The following is a 14,419-nucleotide window of genomic DNA, read 5'->3' on the forward strand; positions in this document are numbered from 1 at the left end:
AAATGTTCCTTAGTGTTCTAATATTGAATCCAGACTCCACACACTCACTCCCTGATGCTATGAACAGCTCCTGGGATGAGTTGCCCATTGGGGTTTGTGTTAGTCAGCCATGACTAATGTGAGATGCTCAGAGCTTGACTTGTTGTGGTGCACACTCCAAGTAGCAACATGGCATTTCTGTGCCCAACTATAAACTGAAATTGCCCCTAAGCTCAATTAAATACCAGCCCGACATTACACCCTACAGTCATCTGTCAGAAATGTGTTTTTATAGCCTTCTAACCAAAGAGCAGTTTGGCTAAAGTGCGCTCTCTCTCTCTCTCTCTCTCTCTCTCTCTCTCTCTCTCTCTCTCTCTCTCTCTCTCTCTCTGTGTGTTTGTGTTTGTGTGTTTGTTTAGGAGGGAAAGCAGGCTTCACTGGCTGCAGATTTCTCTGTGACTCAGTTTAAGCATTTGGGCCGGCTGCTCATGGTTCATGGCAGAAACAGCTACAAGAGGTCGGCTGCACTCAGCCAGTTTGTCATCCACAGGAGCTTATGCATCAGCACCATGCAGGTCTGCTAGCATTTCTGTCTGTGTGTGTGTGGGGGGGGGGGTGTATGTCTATGTACCAGTGACTGTTCTTCTGTGTGAGTCGAAATGATGAAGACCTTCATATGAATAAGGTGCCCTTAAGGCTAGCGACCATCTTGGCACACACACTCCTTTATAGTTGTGATGAAGACCAGAAGTGGTTGTTTGGATCAAATCTTTAGTTTTAAAGTCCCTAGCCTTTCTGTGACCTTACTGTGGGCCTGTAGTGGGATGTGTGTGGTGCATGTGGGAGAGCAGCTCCGTCATATTGCACTTCAAGGCATTTCTCCGTTGGCTGACCTTAGCCATGTTGATCAGCCTTCTTTAGGAAAATGGTTGGAGATTGGTTCCACTGTATTGAGATGTGTTATTCTGTATTGAGATGTGTTATTCTGTGCGCACGTTTGTGTAAGGCCTGTCTCTCTTCCTCTGCCAGGCTGTGTTCTCCTCCGTTTTCTACTTTGCTTCAGTTCCTCTGTACCAAGGATTCCTGATCATCGGGTGAGTGTGTGTGTGTGTCTGTGTGTGTGTCTGTGTGTGTCTGTGTGTGTCTGAGTGTGTCTGAGTGTGTTTGAGTGTGTGTGCTCACCTCTATGAAGCCACCGCTGTTCCCTACAGTGGACCGTGGTGTTTGATGTAATGTGGCCTCAGTGAAACTTCAGTAATGCTGTGTGATCAGACACCATTTTGGTTCGACCTCTTGAAGCAGATAAATAATTCTGCTGTGTTTAATAGTGACATATCCATACAGCTGCACACACACCAGCTCCCTATCTCATTTCACAACGGGAAATCCAGAGGAAAAACGAGACAGCTCACACACTTTCCAGGCGTTGATGATCCCATAGTTTGGGGATATGCAGTATGCAGTATGCATGTGTATGCAGTATGCATATGTGTGTGCTATGGTTTTTCCTGCAGTTGTGTGGTCTCTGTGTTAACTCTGGTGATGCTGTTGTCATGTGCAGATACTCCACCATCTACACCATGTTCCCAGTCTTCTCTCTGGTGCTGGACAAGGATGTCAAGTCAGAGGTCGCCATGCTCTATCCAGAACTCTACAAGGACCTGCTCAAGGTCAGAAAGTCCTTCTGTTTACTGGGGTCTGAAGCATGGACACACCTGTATGCTACCAGATACTTCTCTGTCTGCCTCATGTGATCCAGTCATTTGTAAAGTATTGTAAAGTGTAACAAAAATTAAGAATAGTTGCTTGTTTTGCTGTAAAGAGGTTTGTCACGATTTGTGATATGCAGCAAGAATTAAAAAAAAAGAATCTTCCTGTTTTGTTCTTTCTTTCTTAGGGTCGACCGCTCTCCTTTAAGACGTTTCTCATATGGGTCATAATAAGTATTTACCAAGGTGAGTTACGCCATGAGTGCTTAAAGGTTTGTTTTGGCCAGTCACCCTTTCAGAGAGTGTATTTCACTACTACACTACAGAACCTTGCCAGGTTTGTTAGAAGACTCACAAAATATGACACATCTGTCTGTATTTTCCCTCGATATGTTTCTTTGTGTCTGAGTCTGAATGAGCTGAAACAACCTGAGGTGCTTTTTCTAGCGGAGCCCTTTGTGTGGTGAGTCCTCTGAGGGCGTGGGTTAGAGCTCCACACAGCCGCGCTGCTCTCCCCCGCCCCCCTCCCTCCCCTGCTCCTCACGGCCTCTGCCAGAGGATTCCAGTCTCATCTGGATCCTCAATGCGCCAGGGTGGCCCATCTATCCCAGGAGTTTCCAGCAGAACATCCCCCCCTTTGTACTGCTCGGTGTGGATGTCTTTTGCACGCACAGTCATGTAGTATTTTCCTAGGAGGCTTGTATTTGAGCTCTGTGTAAAGGGGGTGTGTTAGCAACAGGAGAGATGTAGCTTGGGAGTGTGAACAGTGCGAGAAGCTGTGCCCCGGTGGTGATGGGGAACACCAGCCTCGCTCTGGCTCCGGCTTTCACGTGGCTGGTATTAATTACGCCGCTCAATCACAGGAAGCGGCTCTTCACGGGCCACAGCCGAGGTCACGACAACACGGCAACCAGAGGAAGCGCTGGAGAAAACATGGAAAAACGACAGAAAATATGGAAAAGCAGCACTTTTCCTCTTCCTGACACTTGAAACCATGCGGCCCCTATAGGGTTAGGGCTCTACATCATAAAGGCTGTAGGCAGGTACACAAGACTGCTCAGCTTGCAACTGGTACCCCAAATCCTGAGGGACTTATGGAGTTAAGTGTATCAGTAGTCAGGGGTTTAGATTCAGTTTGGTACTCAGCTGTACTGAAACAGCTATGTTAGGAAACAGGTAGACTTCAGTAGAGCTGCATCTTCTCCCTTAATACTTTGCAGCATCTTTCAAATCAGCCCCTCCATGCGGCCAGTAGAGATGATGACGGGTGATGAACAGGGCTCATTATACTGATCAGCATTCAGTGGCTATCAGCCTTAGCAGGAGTTCAGTTCAGATGTTCATCCTAAAATCGTGAACTTGCGGGTTGGGTTTCATTGACTTTCATTTCCTCTTTTTTAGTGAAAGAAGGTTAAAAGTTGACTGTGGTCTGAATATTGTTTGTGTGTTTGTTCCTCTCACAGGCAGCATCATCATGTACGGAGCTCTGCTGTTGTTTGAGTCTGAGTTTGTGCACATCGTGGCCATCTCCTTCACCGCGCTGATCCTGACCGAGCTGCTCATGGTGGCCCTGACCGTGCAGACGTGGCACTGGCTCATGATCGTGGCAGAGCTGCTCAGCCTCGCCTGCTACATCGCCTCGCTCGTCTTCCTGCACGAGTTTATTGGTGAGCTCTCACACACACACACACACACACACACACACACACACACTCACTCACTCACTCACTCACTCACTCACTCACTCACTCACTCACTCACACTCTCACACACACACACACACACACACACACACACACACACACACACACACACACACACACACACAGACACAGACACAGACACAGACACACACACACTCACACACAATCACATAATTGAGACAGTGTTGACAAATACAGATTTGCTCCTGGGCTTTTTTACCTCAACCTCATCTCCACACACCATTATCATATCGTCACGGCACACATCATATTGCGCTCCACTAATAATAGCTGTCAGCCCAAGGCAGAGTGTGATGTATGTGAGTAGGTTTCCAGCTAGCGGGATAGCAAACACTGACATGGCCTACCCTAGTCCAGGAGCAGCTGCTGTGTAACTGCTCTAGTAGGTCATGTCATGTCATCAGAGCACTAACTCACTACCGCACTCCTTTGTGTGGACAAGGGCCATTTGCATGTTTTAGGTGCCATCCAGACCACACCAGACCAGACCACACCACACCACTTCCTCCTGCAGTTAATAATGGCAACAGTAATCTACTCCTCTGTATGGTCACTGGGTCACCAAACAGCAAAATTATAGAAAGCCTGGGTTTACAAACACTTCCAATTATTCATTTAGCAAATGCTGTGATCCTATGCATTCTGGGAAACAGGTAGGTACATAATTAGTGTGCCCCTTGGGCCTCAAGTCCATGACCCAGTCATTGCTCACACCTCCAGCTTAAGCTCTCAACCTTCCCCCACCCCAGCCACATACTGATGCTCACTGATGGATTCATGTCTGTTGGCTGGGTCCAGTGTCAGCTGACCCCCCCCCCCCCCCCCCCCATCACCACACGTCAGAGCTCAGACTGGCTGCCATGGCTCCCCCTGGGCCAGCAGTCCCCACTCTCGGTGGCTGGAATCTGCCACTTCCAAGGTCAAGGGTGAACAACTGTGACAGAGTCCAAGAGCTCACACACACATTAACGCACACACACCACCATGCAGCACTCTGGACTCTGCAGGGGGAAATGCCAGACCCACACACTCATTTCCTGCCAATGCAGACCCTGTTCCACCAAGGTCCCACTGTTTATCTCTCTCTCTTTCTCTCTGGCTCTCACTCACATTCTCTCTCTCTTACTCTCTCTCACTCTCTTCTTCTCTTTCTCTCTCTCCTTCTCTTTGTAAGTGTCTATATACACATAAACACTTACAGACTTAGATGTCCACATAATGACAAACACCCATGATCTCTAACCATCTTTTACTGTTATGGGAAGCCATGTTCACCTACCAAACACCTGAACAAGCTTAACTACAGGCCTAAAACCCTAAGGCCTACAACTTGGGGCTGGTTAGCATGCACACAAGCATTAATTATGACACCTTAAGTATCTTCTCTTCACAAATCCCTGATAAGAGGTTATACAAACCAAGAGTAGTTAACGATAGGATATCTCAGACACAAGCTCTCAACTGAACCCATTGAGAAGTAGCCACAAATCAGGACAAAAAATGGCAACAAATAATGACAAACAAAAATCCGATGCGGAAAATTTTTTGAGATTCCTACATTCTCGGAATGAGTACAAACTGCGGTAGCATTCTCCCATGCACTGTTCTACAATTAGTGATCTCCTATGGAACCTTAAGGAGGATCAAATGCAATTGAGTAGCATAGAGGGAGAAACAGCCCCGATCCACTCCTGCTCAAAGGGGACAGAGACACCTGCCACTGGTGGTGGCCGCTGTGGAGGCGTGTCAGGAGGAGCCTGGGCTGAGAGAGAGATGTGCTGTCGTCCACTGAGGCCGGAGGACATGATGAGCTGCTGTCTGGAGGATGGGGTTGTGGGAATGGCAGACGTCGAGATGTGTGTGATGTGTGGAGAAAAAACTGTCCAGTCAGTGACTGTGGTTAAACACACCAAGCGCACCTACCCCCACACACACACACACATGCACACAAGCTCCTCGTAAAACATAATAAAAGAGCAGGTTTGGGAAGCTTGAGTGGGCCACAGACTGACGCGAGTTTCCGTCTCCCGACGCTTTAAGCTAAATGCGGCTGTTCCAGACCCTTATTTTAGCCTCTCTGGTTCAAGCTCCTTTTCTGAGGCCCTCTGCATTCCGACCTGACTGTGGTCCATGGCCGCTAGACTGTGGGCAGCACCAGTGTTTACTCACCAACGTCGACAGAAAACAGGCCCTTTTCTTTCTGAGAACAGTGGCTAGAGGAAGAGTGTAGAGTTATTGCTCCACCTCAGATGGTATCCGATAGCTCTTGCTCCATGGTAACATTCAGCATGAGAGATTTTGCTCACAGGGCAGACATTGATCTACTAAGACTGGAGAATGGCTGTCTTAGCCTGACAGTGGTAGCCACCTGACGAGTTGGTAGGCTCCTCTCTGCTCCTATGATTGAACCTTGTCAGGTGTTGGGCCCAATGCCCTAGTTAAATCATGCATGCACACAGACAAGTACACAGACGCACACTCACACACACTCACACACACACTCACACACACACATGTATCACTCATCATCTCTGTTCTTGAATACCAGTGGGACACACTCATCATCTCTGTTCCTGAATACCAGTGGGACTTACACACCATCTCCCTTCTGCTCTTCTGCTCCTCTGTCTCTGTTTTGGCTCAGATGTGTATTTCATCACGACGCTGTCGTTCGTGTGGAAGGTGACGGCCATCACTCTGGTCAGCTGTCTGCCGCTCTACATCCTCAAGTACCTGCGGCGCCGCTTCTCACCCCCCAGCTACTCCAAGCTCACCTCTTAAACCTGCATGGATCCTCCGAGCCACCGCAGCCCCTCAACTCACTAAGAACCACATTAACCTGCTGGGTCTTCACCTGTCCCTAGAGTCACTGGTGTGTGTGTGTGTGTGTGTGTGTGTGTGTGTGTGTGTGTGTGTGTGTGTGTGTGTGTGTGTGTGTGTGTGTGTGTGTGTGTGTGTGTGTGTGTGTGTGTGTGTGTGTGTGTGTGTGTGTGTGTGTGTGTGTGTGTGTGTGTGTTTCAATTCAACTTGCCCACATTCCTCACAGCCTTCTGAAGTAGGGCTGTTTGGCAAATTGGAGAAAATGTATTGCTTATTTGTTTTGGAAAGGGCGGAATCAAGTTTTTAGATTATTATTTGTTTGTTTTAATATCAATGAGGGTACTACTACTGATTTGCACATTTGCACTGACATTATTGGTAGTATTTCAAACACTGGAACTAAAACAGTATCATATAACTATATGCATCTTATTAGGGAAGTAAGGTTTTAAAAGAGAGAGAGAGAGAGTGTGTGTGTGTGTGTGTGTGTGCATAAGCGGAACTGAGAGGAACTGATTTCCCAGTTACTAAATGGTCAGACGGTAGGACAGCAGCCAGATGCAGACAGTAAGAGAACAATGGGCAGCATGTGGTCCCAAACTCTGGGCTATTTCTACACTAGTCCAGTGCAGTCCAGTCCAGTCCAGCACTCCCTCCATGAGCTTGGACATCTAAAGGGACGGTGTGCTCAATGCGTGGGTGCGCTTCCCGTGTTTATTTGAGTTTGTTGCGATCGTGTGTGTGTGTGTGTGTGTGTGTGTGTGTGTGTGTGTGCATGTGTGTGTGTTCAATGACGTTTTGTCTTCTTTCACCCACTGTCAGCCCTCACACATACACCTACTTGACTTTAAGGACAGACAAACCTATGTCACTGTAAAGGTTACTGCTTGCTCACACTTTATTTTTTTATGGAGTTTCCTCTTGACCCTCGTGTTCAGGGAAGGCTCAGCATGCTTGAGTGTGTAAATACTTGTGATTGTGCGGTTAACAGTTCCTTGACCTTCTTTCTCATTGTGTGGTTTTATTAATGACTAACAACTGTCAGGGAAAGCATTGATTTTGTGTGTGTGTGTGTATGTGTGTGGTGTCTGTGTGTGTGTGTGTGTGTGTGTGTGTGTGTTTGCATACAGAGTGCCAACACTGCTCAGTCAGTCCGCAGTAGCAGGGCAGGCACTTGATTAACTGGTCATATCTGGAGCTGTCCTCTTATCAGGAGTCACTCACTCGACATACAGCACCTGCATGACGGCTGCGTGTCCATGACGTACACATGTGAAAGGAAGCTTGTGCATCTACAGCCTCCCTCACCTAAACATGAACGTGTAGTACAACCCTCCTGGATTGTTTATGAAACCATCCGAGACCTTTTGAAATGCATTCATTGTGACTGCTGGTAGTAGCGAACCCAGTGAGCTTGCTGACAGAGCGCTGCCTTGATGTGTGCAGTTGTTCCTCTCTTGGTCCTCCAGCCCCCTTCCCCCCCTGTCTGACGAGCTGCTTTTGCACGTGGTTGCATCAGGTTCCCTTCCGACAGAAGGGCCTGGGTTCTTTTTTTTTTTGGTTTGTTTTAGTTGTAACAACTCTCCGTGTTTGTCAGTGTAATGTAATGACCTAGCATTTTTTGTTTCATTAAGGGTAATTGTGAAATGCTGAATTGTAAATAACAAAGTACCTTTTTATTTATTAACTTTTCTTACTTTGTGTTGGTATTTGCACTCAACAACTAGCTGAACAAAAGGGACAATGTGTCAATGATATCAGTGCTGAAAGAATAAATGTGTGTTTTCTTATCATCGTGTGTGTTCATTCATGTTCAGTAAAACCTTTTGCAGGCAAATAATGATGTCATCTAGATGTATATAGATCTGGTAATCAAGCCAGCGGACAGAAGACAGATACTTCTCTATTCTCTTATCTATTGGATCATTTGTGTTATGCTGTTCTAGTAAGTACTAGTATTGTGTTGTCATGTAATGTTGCATTGTGTACAGCACAGCTAAGGATTGGTCATTTGCATCTTTCACTCCTAAAAAATATGTGTGTAGTCTCTCTCTCTCTCCCTCTCTGTGTGTGTGTGTGTGTGTGTGTGTGTGTGTGTGTGTGTGTGTGTGTGTGTGTGTGTGTGTGTGTATATATGTGTAATATGTTGACCAGTAGATGGAGTCGCAGAGGCAGGTGGTCAACAGTATTGGCTGTTTTATAGTGTAGCTGGTAAGCTCTCCAGAGTTTCAGCTCAATTCTCATTTCACAATCTGTCGATTCCACTCAACCACATAAAGCAGTTCCTTCCAATTGTCCTTCAAAAAAGTGTACCCGGGCCTACTACACAGTTGTAGAAGCTCTAGAGCTCACTGTCATTCTTTATTCATTGGTAATACAAAGAAATCATGGATGTGGGTAGAAAGAGTTTCAGATTAAAATATATAAAACTATATGAATTGAAAAACATGCATGATATAAGTGCATGTTATTCAAAGTTTTCAGTGAATCATTTAAACACACTGTTACGTCTTTGTTGCACCCATTTTAATTGTATTTTCAATTGTAAGCTATAGAGCTCTGATATTTGTCATGTGTTTCTGTGTGTAATCCCCAGATAGCACAGGTGGGACAGAGAACGTATAGAAACATCTGACTTAGTCCTTTATGGACAGTCATAAATCGCCAGACAGCTTGTTTGTTTCTAATGTGCACATGACGATTGTGTTGGGCTCGGTTCTTCCATCTGATTGGCCACTGGCTGCCCTTGCATATTTAAGCAGCCTGGACTTTTCTGGCCTCCATCAAAGCCGAAGTGTCAGTCTGCCATTTCAGAATGCCAGAAATTAATCTTGTTTACTTGGTAATAGAATAATGCACCTTGTCAGTATATCATCACATCAATGATGCACAAATCTAGATACAAATTATTTTCCTGCCCGCTTATTTTAAGAGAGGACCTGGCAAATTATGTACATAATCTTCTATGCTTTCATGCCAATATTTATAGAATGATGTTTGTAATTGACAATTGACACATTTCAGTGAACTCCATCTATAAAACTATCACTAAACAAATCATTGTAATGTGATCATAAAATATGCCCCGCATCATCCAGAATTACGTTGAATGTCCCTTGGCCAGAAGAAGACAGACTTTCCAAAAGCAGAAATACTTTCTCTTCGACGTTAATATAAGTCCGATCCGTCAGCCAGAAAGAGGGTTATTCCATCTCATGAGTGGAATGAAGAGCTTGGCTTCCCAATCAGTTCTGTTTTAGTTCTCTCTCACAGGAGTGGTGCAAAGGAAGATATGTAACCGTATTATACATCACTGGAAGCACATTTGCCATAGTTTTATTTTTGTTGTTTATTCTTAAGTAGTATGTCATACCTTTTCAAAACTAAGAAGTTTTGATTAAACATGTTGCTTCTTACTTGGAGATATCCTACATGGACATGCGTTTAGGATTGACTTGGCCATGACAATGTATCTCATGCAGCAGTCCTGCCAAAGAGAAAGGCAGTGAAGTACAGCCATTGTCTGTCACAGTTTAGGCAAAAGAAAAAACCTCTGAGATCTACTTTAATATCCCTGATCTACTCCTCCTCTTACACATGGTCTTTCCCCTGACAGAGAGACAGGAGACAACATCTGAATGTTTGATTGTTTGGGTGTTTGTTTTGACAACAGTTTTGGTGGAACTTTTTTTTTTGTCAAAGTCAACCCAGTCTGTCAAGTGACAACATTTGAAAGGGTTTTGTGAGAGTGTGTTAGAGAGTTAAACGGTGGGCTGGACCAACGGTTCTTCTTTTGCAGGTCTCCTGTCCTCTGTGTAGTTGAACACCCACGTCTGCTGAAACACGTGTTTGATGTTTTTAAAAAATAGAAACTCATTACAGAAGGCGCAAGTTAATCAGACAACATTCCATTAGTAATCCCTGTTACTATACAGACCACAAGCTCACCTTCTCTCCTTAGAATGATACTATTACAGCACCTCCCCCCTGGCATAGCTGATCCTCCATCCTCCGGTTTAGACATGTCCTAGTGTAAACTCCCATCAGTTGGGCTCTTGGCTTCTGTCAGAGGGAGATGGCTGGTGGGGCTGGGCTGATGACAGACCTCTCGCAGAGGCTTCTGCCAAGTGCACTCTCACACCCGTGCACTGGGCTATTTATAACTACACTAAGCCAGGGAGCTTTGGACATACCTTCACACCTTACCTTTGCTAAGTCAGAACATGGGAAATATTCCTGCCTACATGTGTAAACAGCAATACACCTCAGCCCAACAAACATGGAAACATCTCTAATTTGTCATTTCAAAATGCAATGGCTTGTCAAAGCAGCTTCTGTATTTTCCATATCAGCCATGTGAAGGCAGGGGAAGTGGGAGTGGTCATTCACTGGCGTGAAAGCACAAGGTTTCTATCATGACACATGACACGCATAGCGGAACTCATTTTGATCAGAATGCTCCTAATAACCTGAAAGCTTTGCAGGATCAGTTCTGATGTTAGATCACAGTTCACATGTCAGATTTTCCTACTTATGTTTCAAATTGTTTGCATAGGCTACAATACAGAACAACAGTACATTCTGAACAGTACAGATAACATAACACTTGAAAAGTATAAACAGAAAATGGCTCAGAAAATGTTGAGTGTATTTCGCTGTGCATTTTTGGCTTACAACAGATATACACCACATTTAAGACTACCATTTTGACATGAATATTCTTTTGTAGGTATAATTAACTGAACTTATCCGTATGTGCCTATCTTACCTCCATACTAAGTTGTCTCACTTCTTAATCATATTGATGCCTGAGTAAATCAAGAACACAGTAGCTCAGTAGATAGACATTTTTGTAATGGTCACACATGCCCTTATTTAAACTCTTCTACAGGAAACGCTGTTCAGGCCCAGCTATGACTGTCTTAGTGAAATGTTACAAGCTGTTGCACCATTGGGATTCTGCTTCATGTCACGAGTTCCTCTTATCCAAAATGCTTACTGGGATGCTAATCTAAACACCCTGCTATCTCCTTTGCTCCCTGGCACCAAACCCTTAGATGACCATGTTGTGCTTGTTGCTAAAGGATAACAGCTTGCAGGAAGCACTAATGCTATATCTTGCAATATATGTCTACTTTATAGAAAATTTGATGCGCCACTATCTATACAAATAACTCTATTTGAATTATTTTAGGACAGTTGTGGTAGAGCACGGGGTTTAAACCTGAATGGGTGTTCTAATAATGATTGTAACACGTGGATTACTCAAAAACAAGAAAACTGGTTGCCATGAATATCTTGAATGTCAAAATTGTGTGTGTGTGTGCGTGTGTATGTTTGGTGTATTATTATATGTATGTTTGTGTGTGTGTGTGAGTGAGTGAGTGAGTGTGTATGTGTGTGTGTATATGTCGGTGTGTGTGTGTGTGTGAGAGAGAGAGAGAGCTGAAATTGGAGAATCTTTCTCAGATGATATGGTTTCAACTGCTTCAGATTTTTGCTCTCAAAATGGAGGAAACACCAGTGTGTTTTTTTCCCTGGTGAAATGAAGAGCTGAAATTCTTTACGCAACCAGAATCAATATAACCCAGTTATGTAACGCGCTCATTTCTTCCTATGTGCGCACTTTCCATATCTGTGGAAAATGATGGTAATTATTGAGATTGTCCATGTCTTAAAAAAAACCAAGACAATTTAAATGTTTCTGTCAAGGTCAAGTTTGCACTTACAAAGGAGAAACAACTAATAGGTTGAGGCTCCATCGCATTAAGCAGAGTCACAACTATGTCAGTCATCCATAACATGCCGACTGGACAAGGGAAAAAGAGGGAAATGGTACGCTTTTTTCTCGGTTGTGAGCTGATTAAAAGCGCTGCTCCAGGGTCTCATTCCCGTTTCCGTAACATACTTGAGAAGATTTCCATGAGACATGGTATAATGTGCCATTTCCATAGCAGAGTTCCACTGCCCGGGTAACCGTGCTACTCAAACGCACATGTTGGTCTTGGAAAAGTAAAGCGAGTGTAATGCCATAACCCAGACAAGTCTGCCTAAATGAGCTGTTTTACAGTGGGTGGAAACAACTGCATGAACTTGGAAAAAGCAGGTTTCTCGAGTGAAAACGGAAGCGTACGTACGGCCGTCTGGACGGACACTTTCCCCCCTCTCGCTTTCAAAGTACTGCCGTTTTAATTTACTCATTCAGAATTTGAGTTGCGTAAGACTGCCGTAACAGGGGAGGAATGTACATCTGGTAGACAAGAGTTCTTCGTCGAGAGTTCCCCTCGCAAAAAAAGGGGGAAACGTATGTTTCTAAGCCTGCGGTGGCCTGGCATGATTTGTTACTCCTGTCCTTCGCCACCTCTTACCCTTGCAGATGACAATTCAAAGCAGACCCGTAATTGCCTCTCTGTCTGCCGCTAAGAATTTCCAGCGCATCGGTCTGCTACTCACGTCACAGCTGTCCGTGTTGGACAACTGATACTCTACAATGTACAGAGTCCAGAGACTTGGGCCTAGCCAAGAAAATTAGCTTATAAGAAGTTTCCTGTAGTAAGACACAACTACAAACATGGCATGTTCGAGATACTGTGAGGTTAAAGAAGGGTCATTCATTTGCGCTACTTTTAACAGCCAGGCTTATGGCACAATTATCTGCAGTACATTTTATAATTGTCTCTAATGAAGCAATTGACCAATTAGTTAAAAATGCACACCCATCGTCCACTTCTCCATGAGTCTGAGTGATAACAAATAATTCAAGCAATGAATGTTGCTCAAAATTGATTCATTGAACAGTTTGTGTAATGGACAAGTGATATGATATCACTAAGATAACTATAGAACTGAGTGCTTTACAAGGAAGTGTAAGTGCACACAGAAGAAAAAAAACCTTAGAATAGAAGTTAATTGAAAAATTAGAGATAGATTAAGTGTTTCAGGTTGGGGCCATAGAAGGCCAAATTGAAAGCCAAGTTATGCCTATAAAGAGAATGATGCCACCGGGCCTACAGTACGGTCAACATTTAAATCTTGCATCCATTATGCTGAGGTGGAGCGGAAAAAGCCAAAGACAACCTCATTTTAGTAAAGGAATCAGAATGCCAGCTCTACGGGATACATGTGACCAGTTCACCGGCAGAAGCATGTCAAATAGTGACTTATAGAGCTCGCTAACATACAGTTGAAATAGAATTGGAAATAGAATACAATTGGTGTATTAGAACCTGTTCTCAAATACACATTCTTCTGGACTCACAATAATGATAGAACGCTAAGACATGATACATAAGCAATGGTTCCCAATATTACTGTGCATTTTATACATGTTGTTTCTCAGTTTAAGCACTTCATGGGTTTATTTACATGTCAGGGCCTCTTAATTATAAAGGTCTGCATATAACCTATAGAATCAAGATGGAAACATACAATTAAGATGCACAAGAACAATTTTACTTTCAGTAGTACTCTCATTGTAGGTCTAGAAACATTTAACATGTTCCACCTATATTTGAGCGCAAGCTTATTATTCTGATCCTACTCAATTGCTCTTTTGAGCCCTCGCACCTCAGTTTTGTACAAGGCATAGATTTATTCAATGCTAATTTAAAACATAAGTTTTCATGACAAACACATCTTAATGCACCTTTAATGACTGTATTTATGCTTCGGGTTCAGTTCGAGATACAGTACTTACTTACCTTAGCTGTACTAAAAATTGCAATTACTATAATGAAGAACACCCCAGAATCTCAGGACATCTCAGGCAAATTAGGACAAAGTGTTGCCTGTTGGCAACAAAGGTGAACTTTGACCTTTTATGGCGATGACAGTAATACCTGCTTGCCCCTTTCAAAACTACTTATTTACTAAAACTGAGATCACTGTAACAAACAGAAACTGAAGTGTTCTAAAGCCCTTTGCTAGTCTGACTTTGGCACCTCAAAACTCTAGATAAATTCTTGCTTATTGTTTTGAATACCTAACTTATTTGGTACTTAAACTGAGATCACTGTTAAAAAATACTTTAAGTGTTCTGAAGCCCTTAGCTGGTCTAAACTCTGGATAAACTCCATGTTGTATTGACTGTCACTAATGTTACAAATGTCACTTGATATGATGATATAATTTGATTAACAACATTTTGGACATAAAGCAATTGTGGGCTAAGTAACGGTGGGCTAAAAC

The 14,419-nt window shown here is 43.8% G+C and overlaps 1 protein-coding gene and 1 long non-coding RNA gene across 3 annotated transcripts in view; one reads left to right on the forward strand and one right to left on the reverse strand.

Annotated features, from left to right (window-relative positions):
- Window positions 1-8,022, forward strand: part of LOC105906390 (probable phospholipid-transporting ATPase IIA) — a 39,031-nt gene extending 31,009 nt beyond the window's left edge. Inside the window, exons 23-28 of the mRNA XM_012834523.3 lie at window positions 399-554; window positions 1,009-1,073; window positions 1,541-1,649; window positions 1,877-1,934; window positions 3,152-3,355; window positions 6,057-8,022. Of these exons, the coding sequence (XP_012689977.1) occupies window positions 399-554; window positions 1,009-1,073; window positions 1,541-1,649; window positions 1,877-1,934; window positions 3,152-3,355; window positions 6,057-6,193 (729 nt within the window). The 3' untranslated portion in view covers window positions 6,194-8,022. The remainder of the gene's footprint in view (window positions 1-398; window positions 555-1,008; window positions 1,074-1,540; window positions 1,650-1,876; window positions 1,935-3,151; window positions 3,356-6,056) is intronic.
- A 1,544-nt stretch (window positions 8,023-9,566) lies between these two features.
- LOC116220213 lies at window positions 9,567-10,818 on the reverse strand. 2 transcript variants are annotated; one of them, XR_004163493.1, is made up of 2 exons: window positions 10,181-10,818; window positions 9,567-10,065 (listed from the first exon to the last, which is right to left on the reverse strand). It is a non-coding gene; the product is annotated as an uncharacterized LOC116220213 (long non-coding RNA). The 2 variants fall into 2 exon arrangements; XR_004163494.1 differs by having other exon boundaries at window positions 9,567-10,068.
- Between the last annotated feature and the right edge of the window lie 3,601 nt (window positions 10,819-14,419).

The sequence above is a fragment of the Clupea harengus genome, chromosome 4, assembly GCF_900700415.2.
Source record: "Clupea harengus chromosome 4, Ch_v2.0.2, whole genome shotgun sequence".
Classification (NCBI taxonomy): domain Eukaryota; kingdom Metazoa; phylum Chordata; class Actinopteri; order Clupeiformes; family Clupeidae; genus Clupea; species Clupea harengus.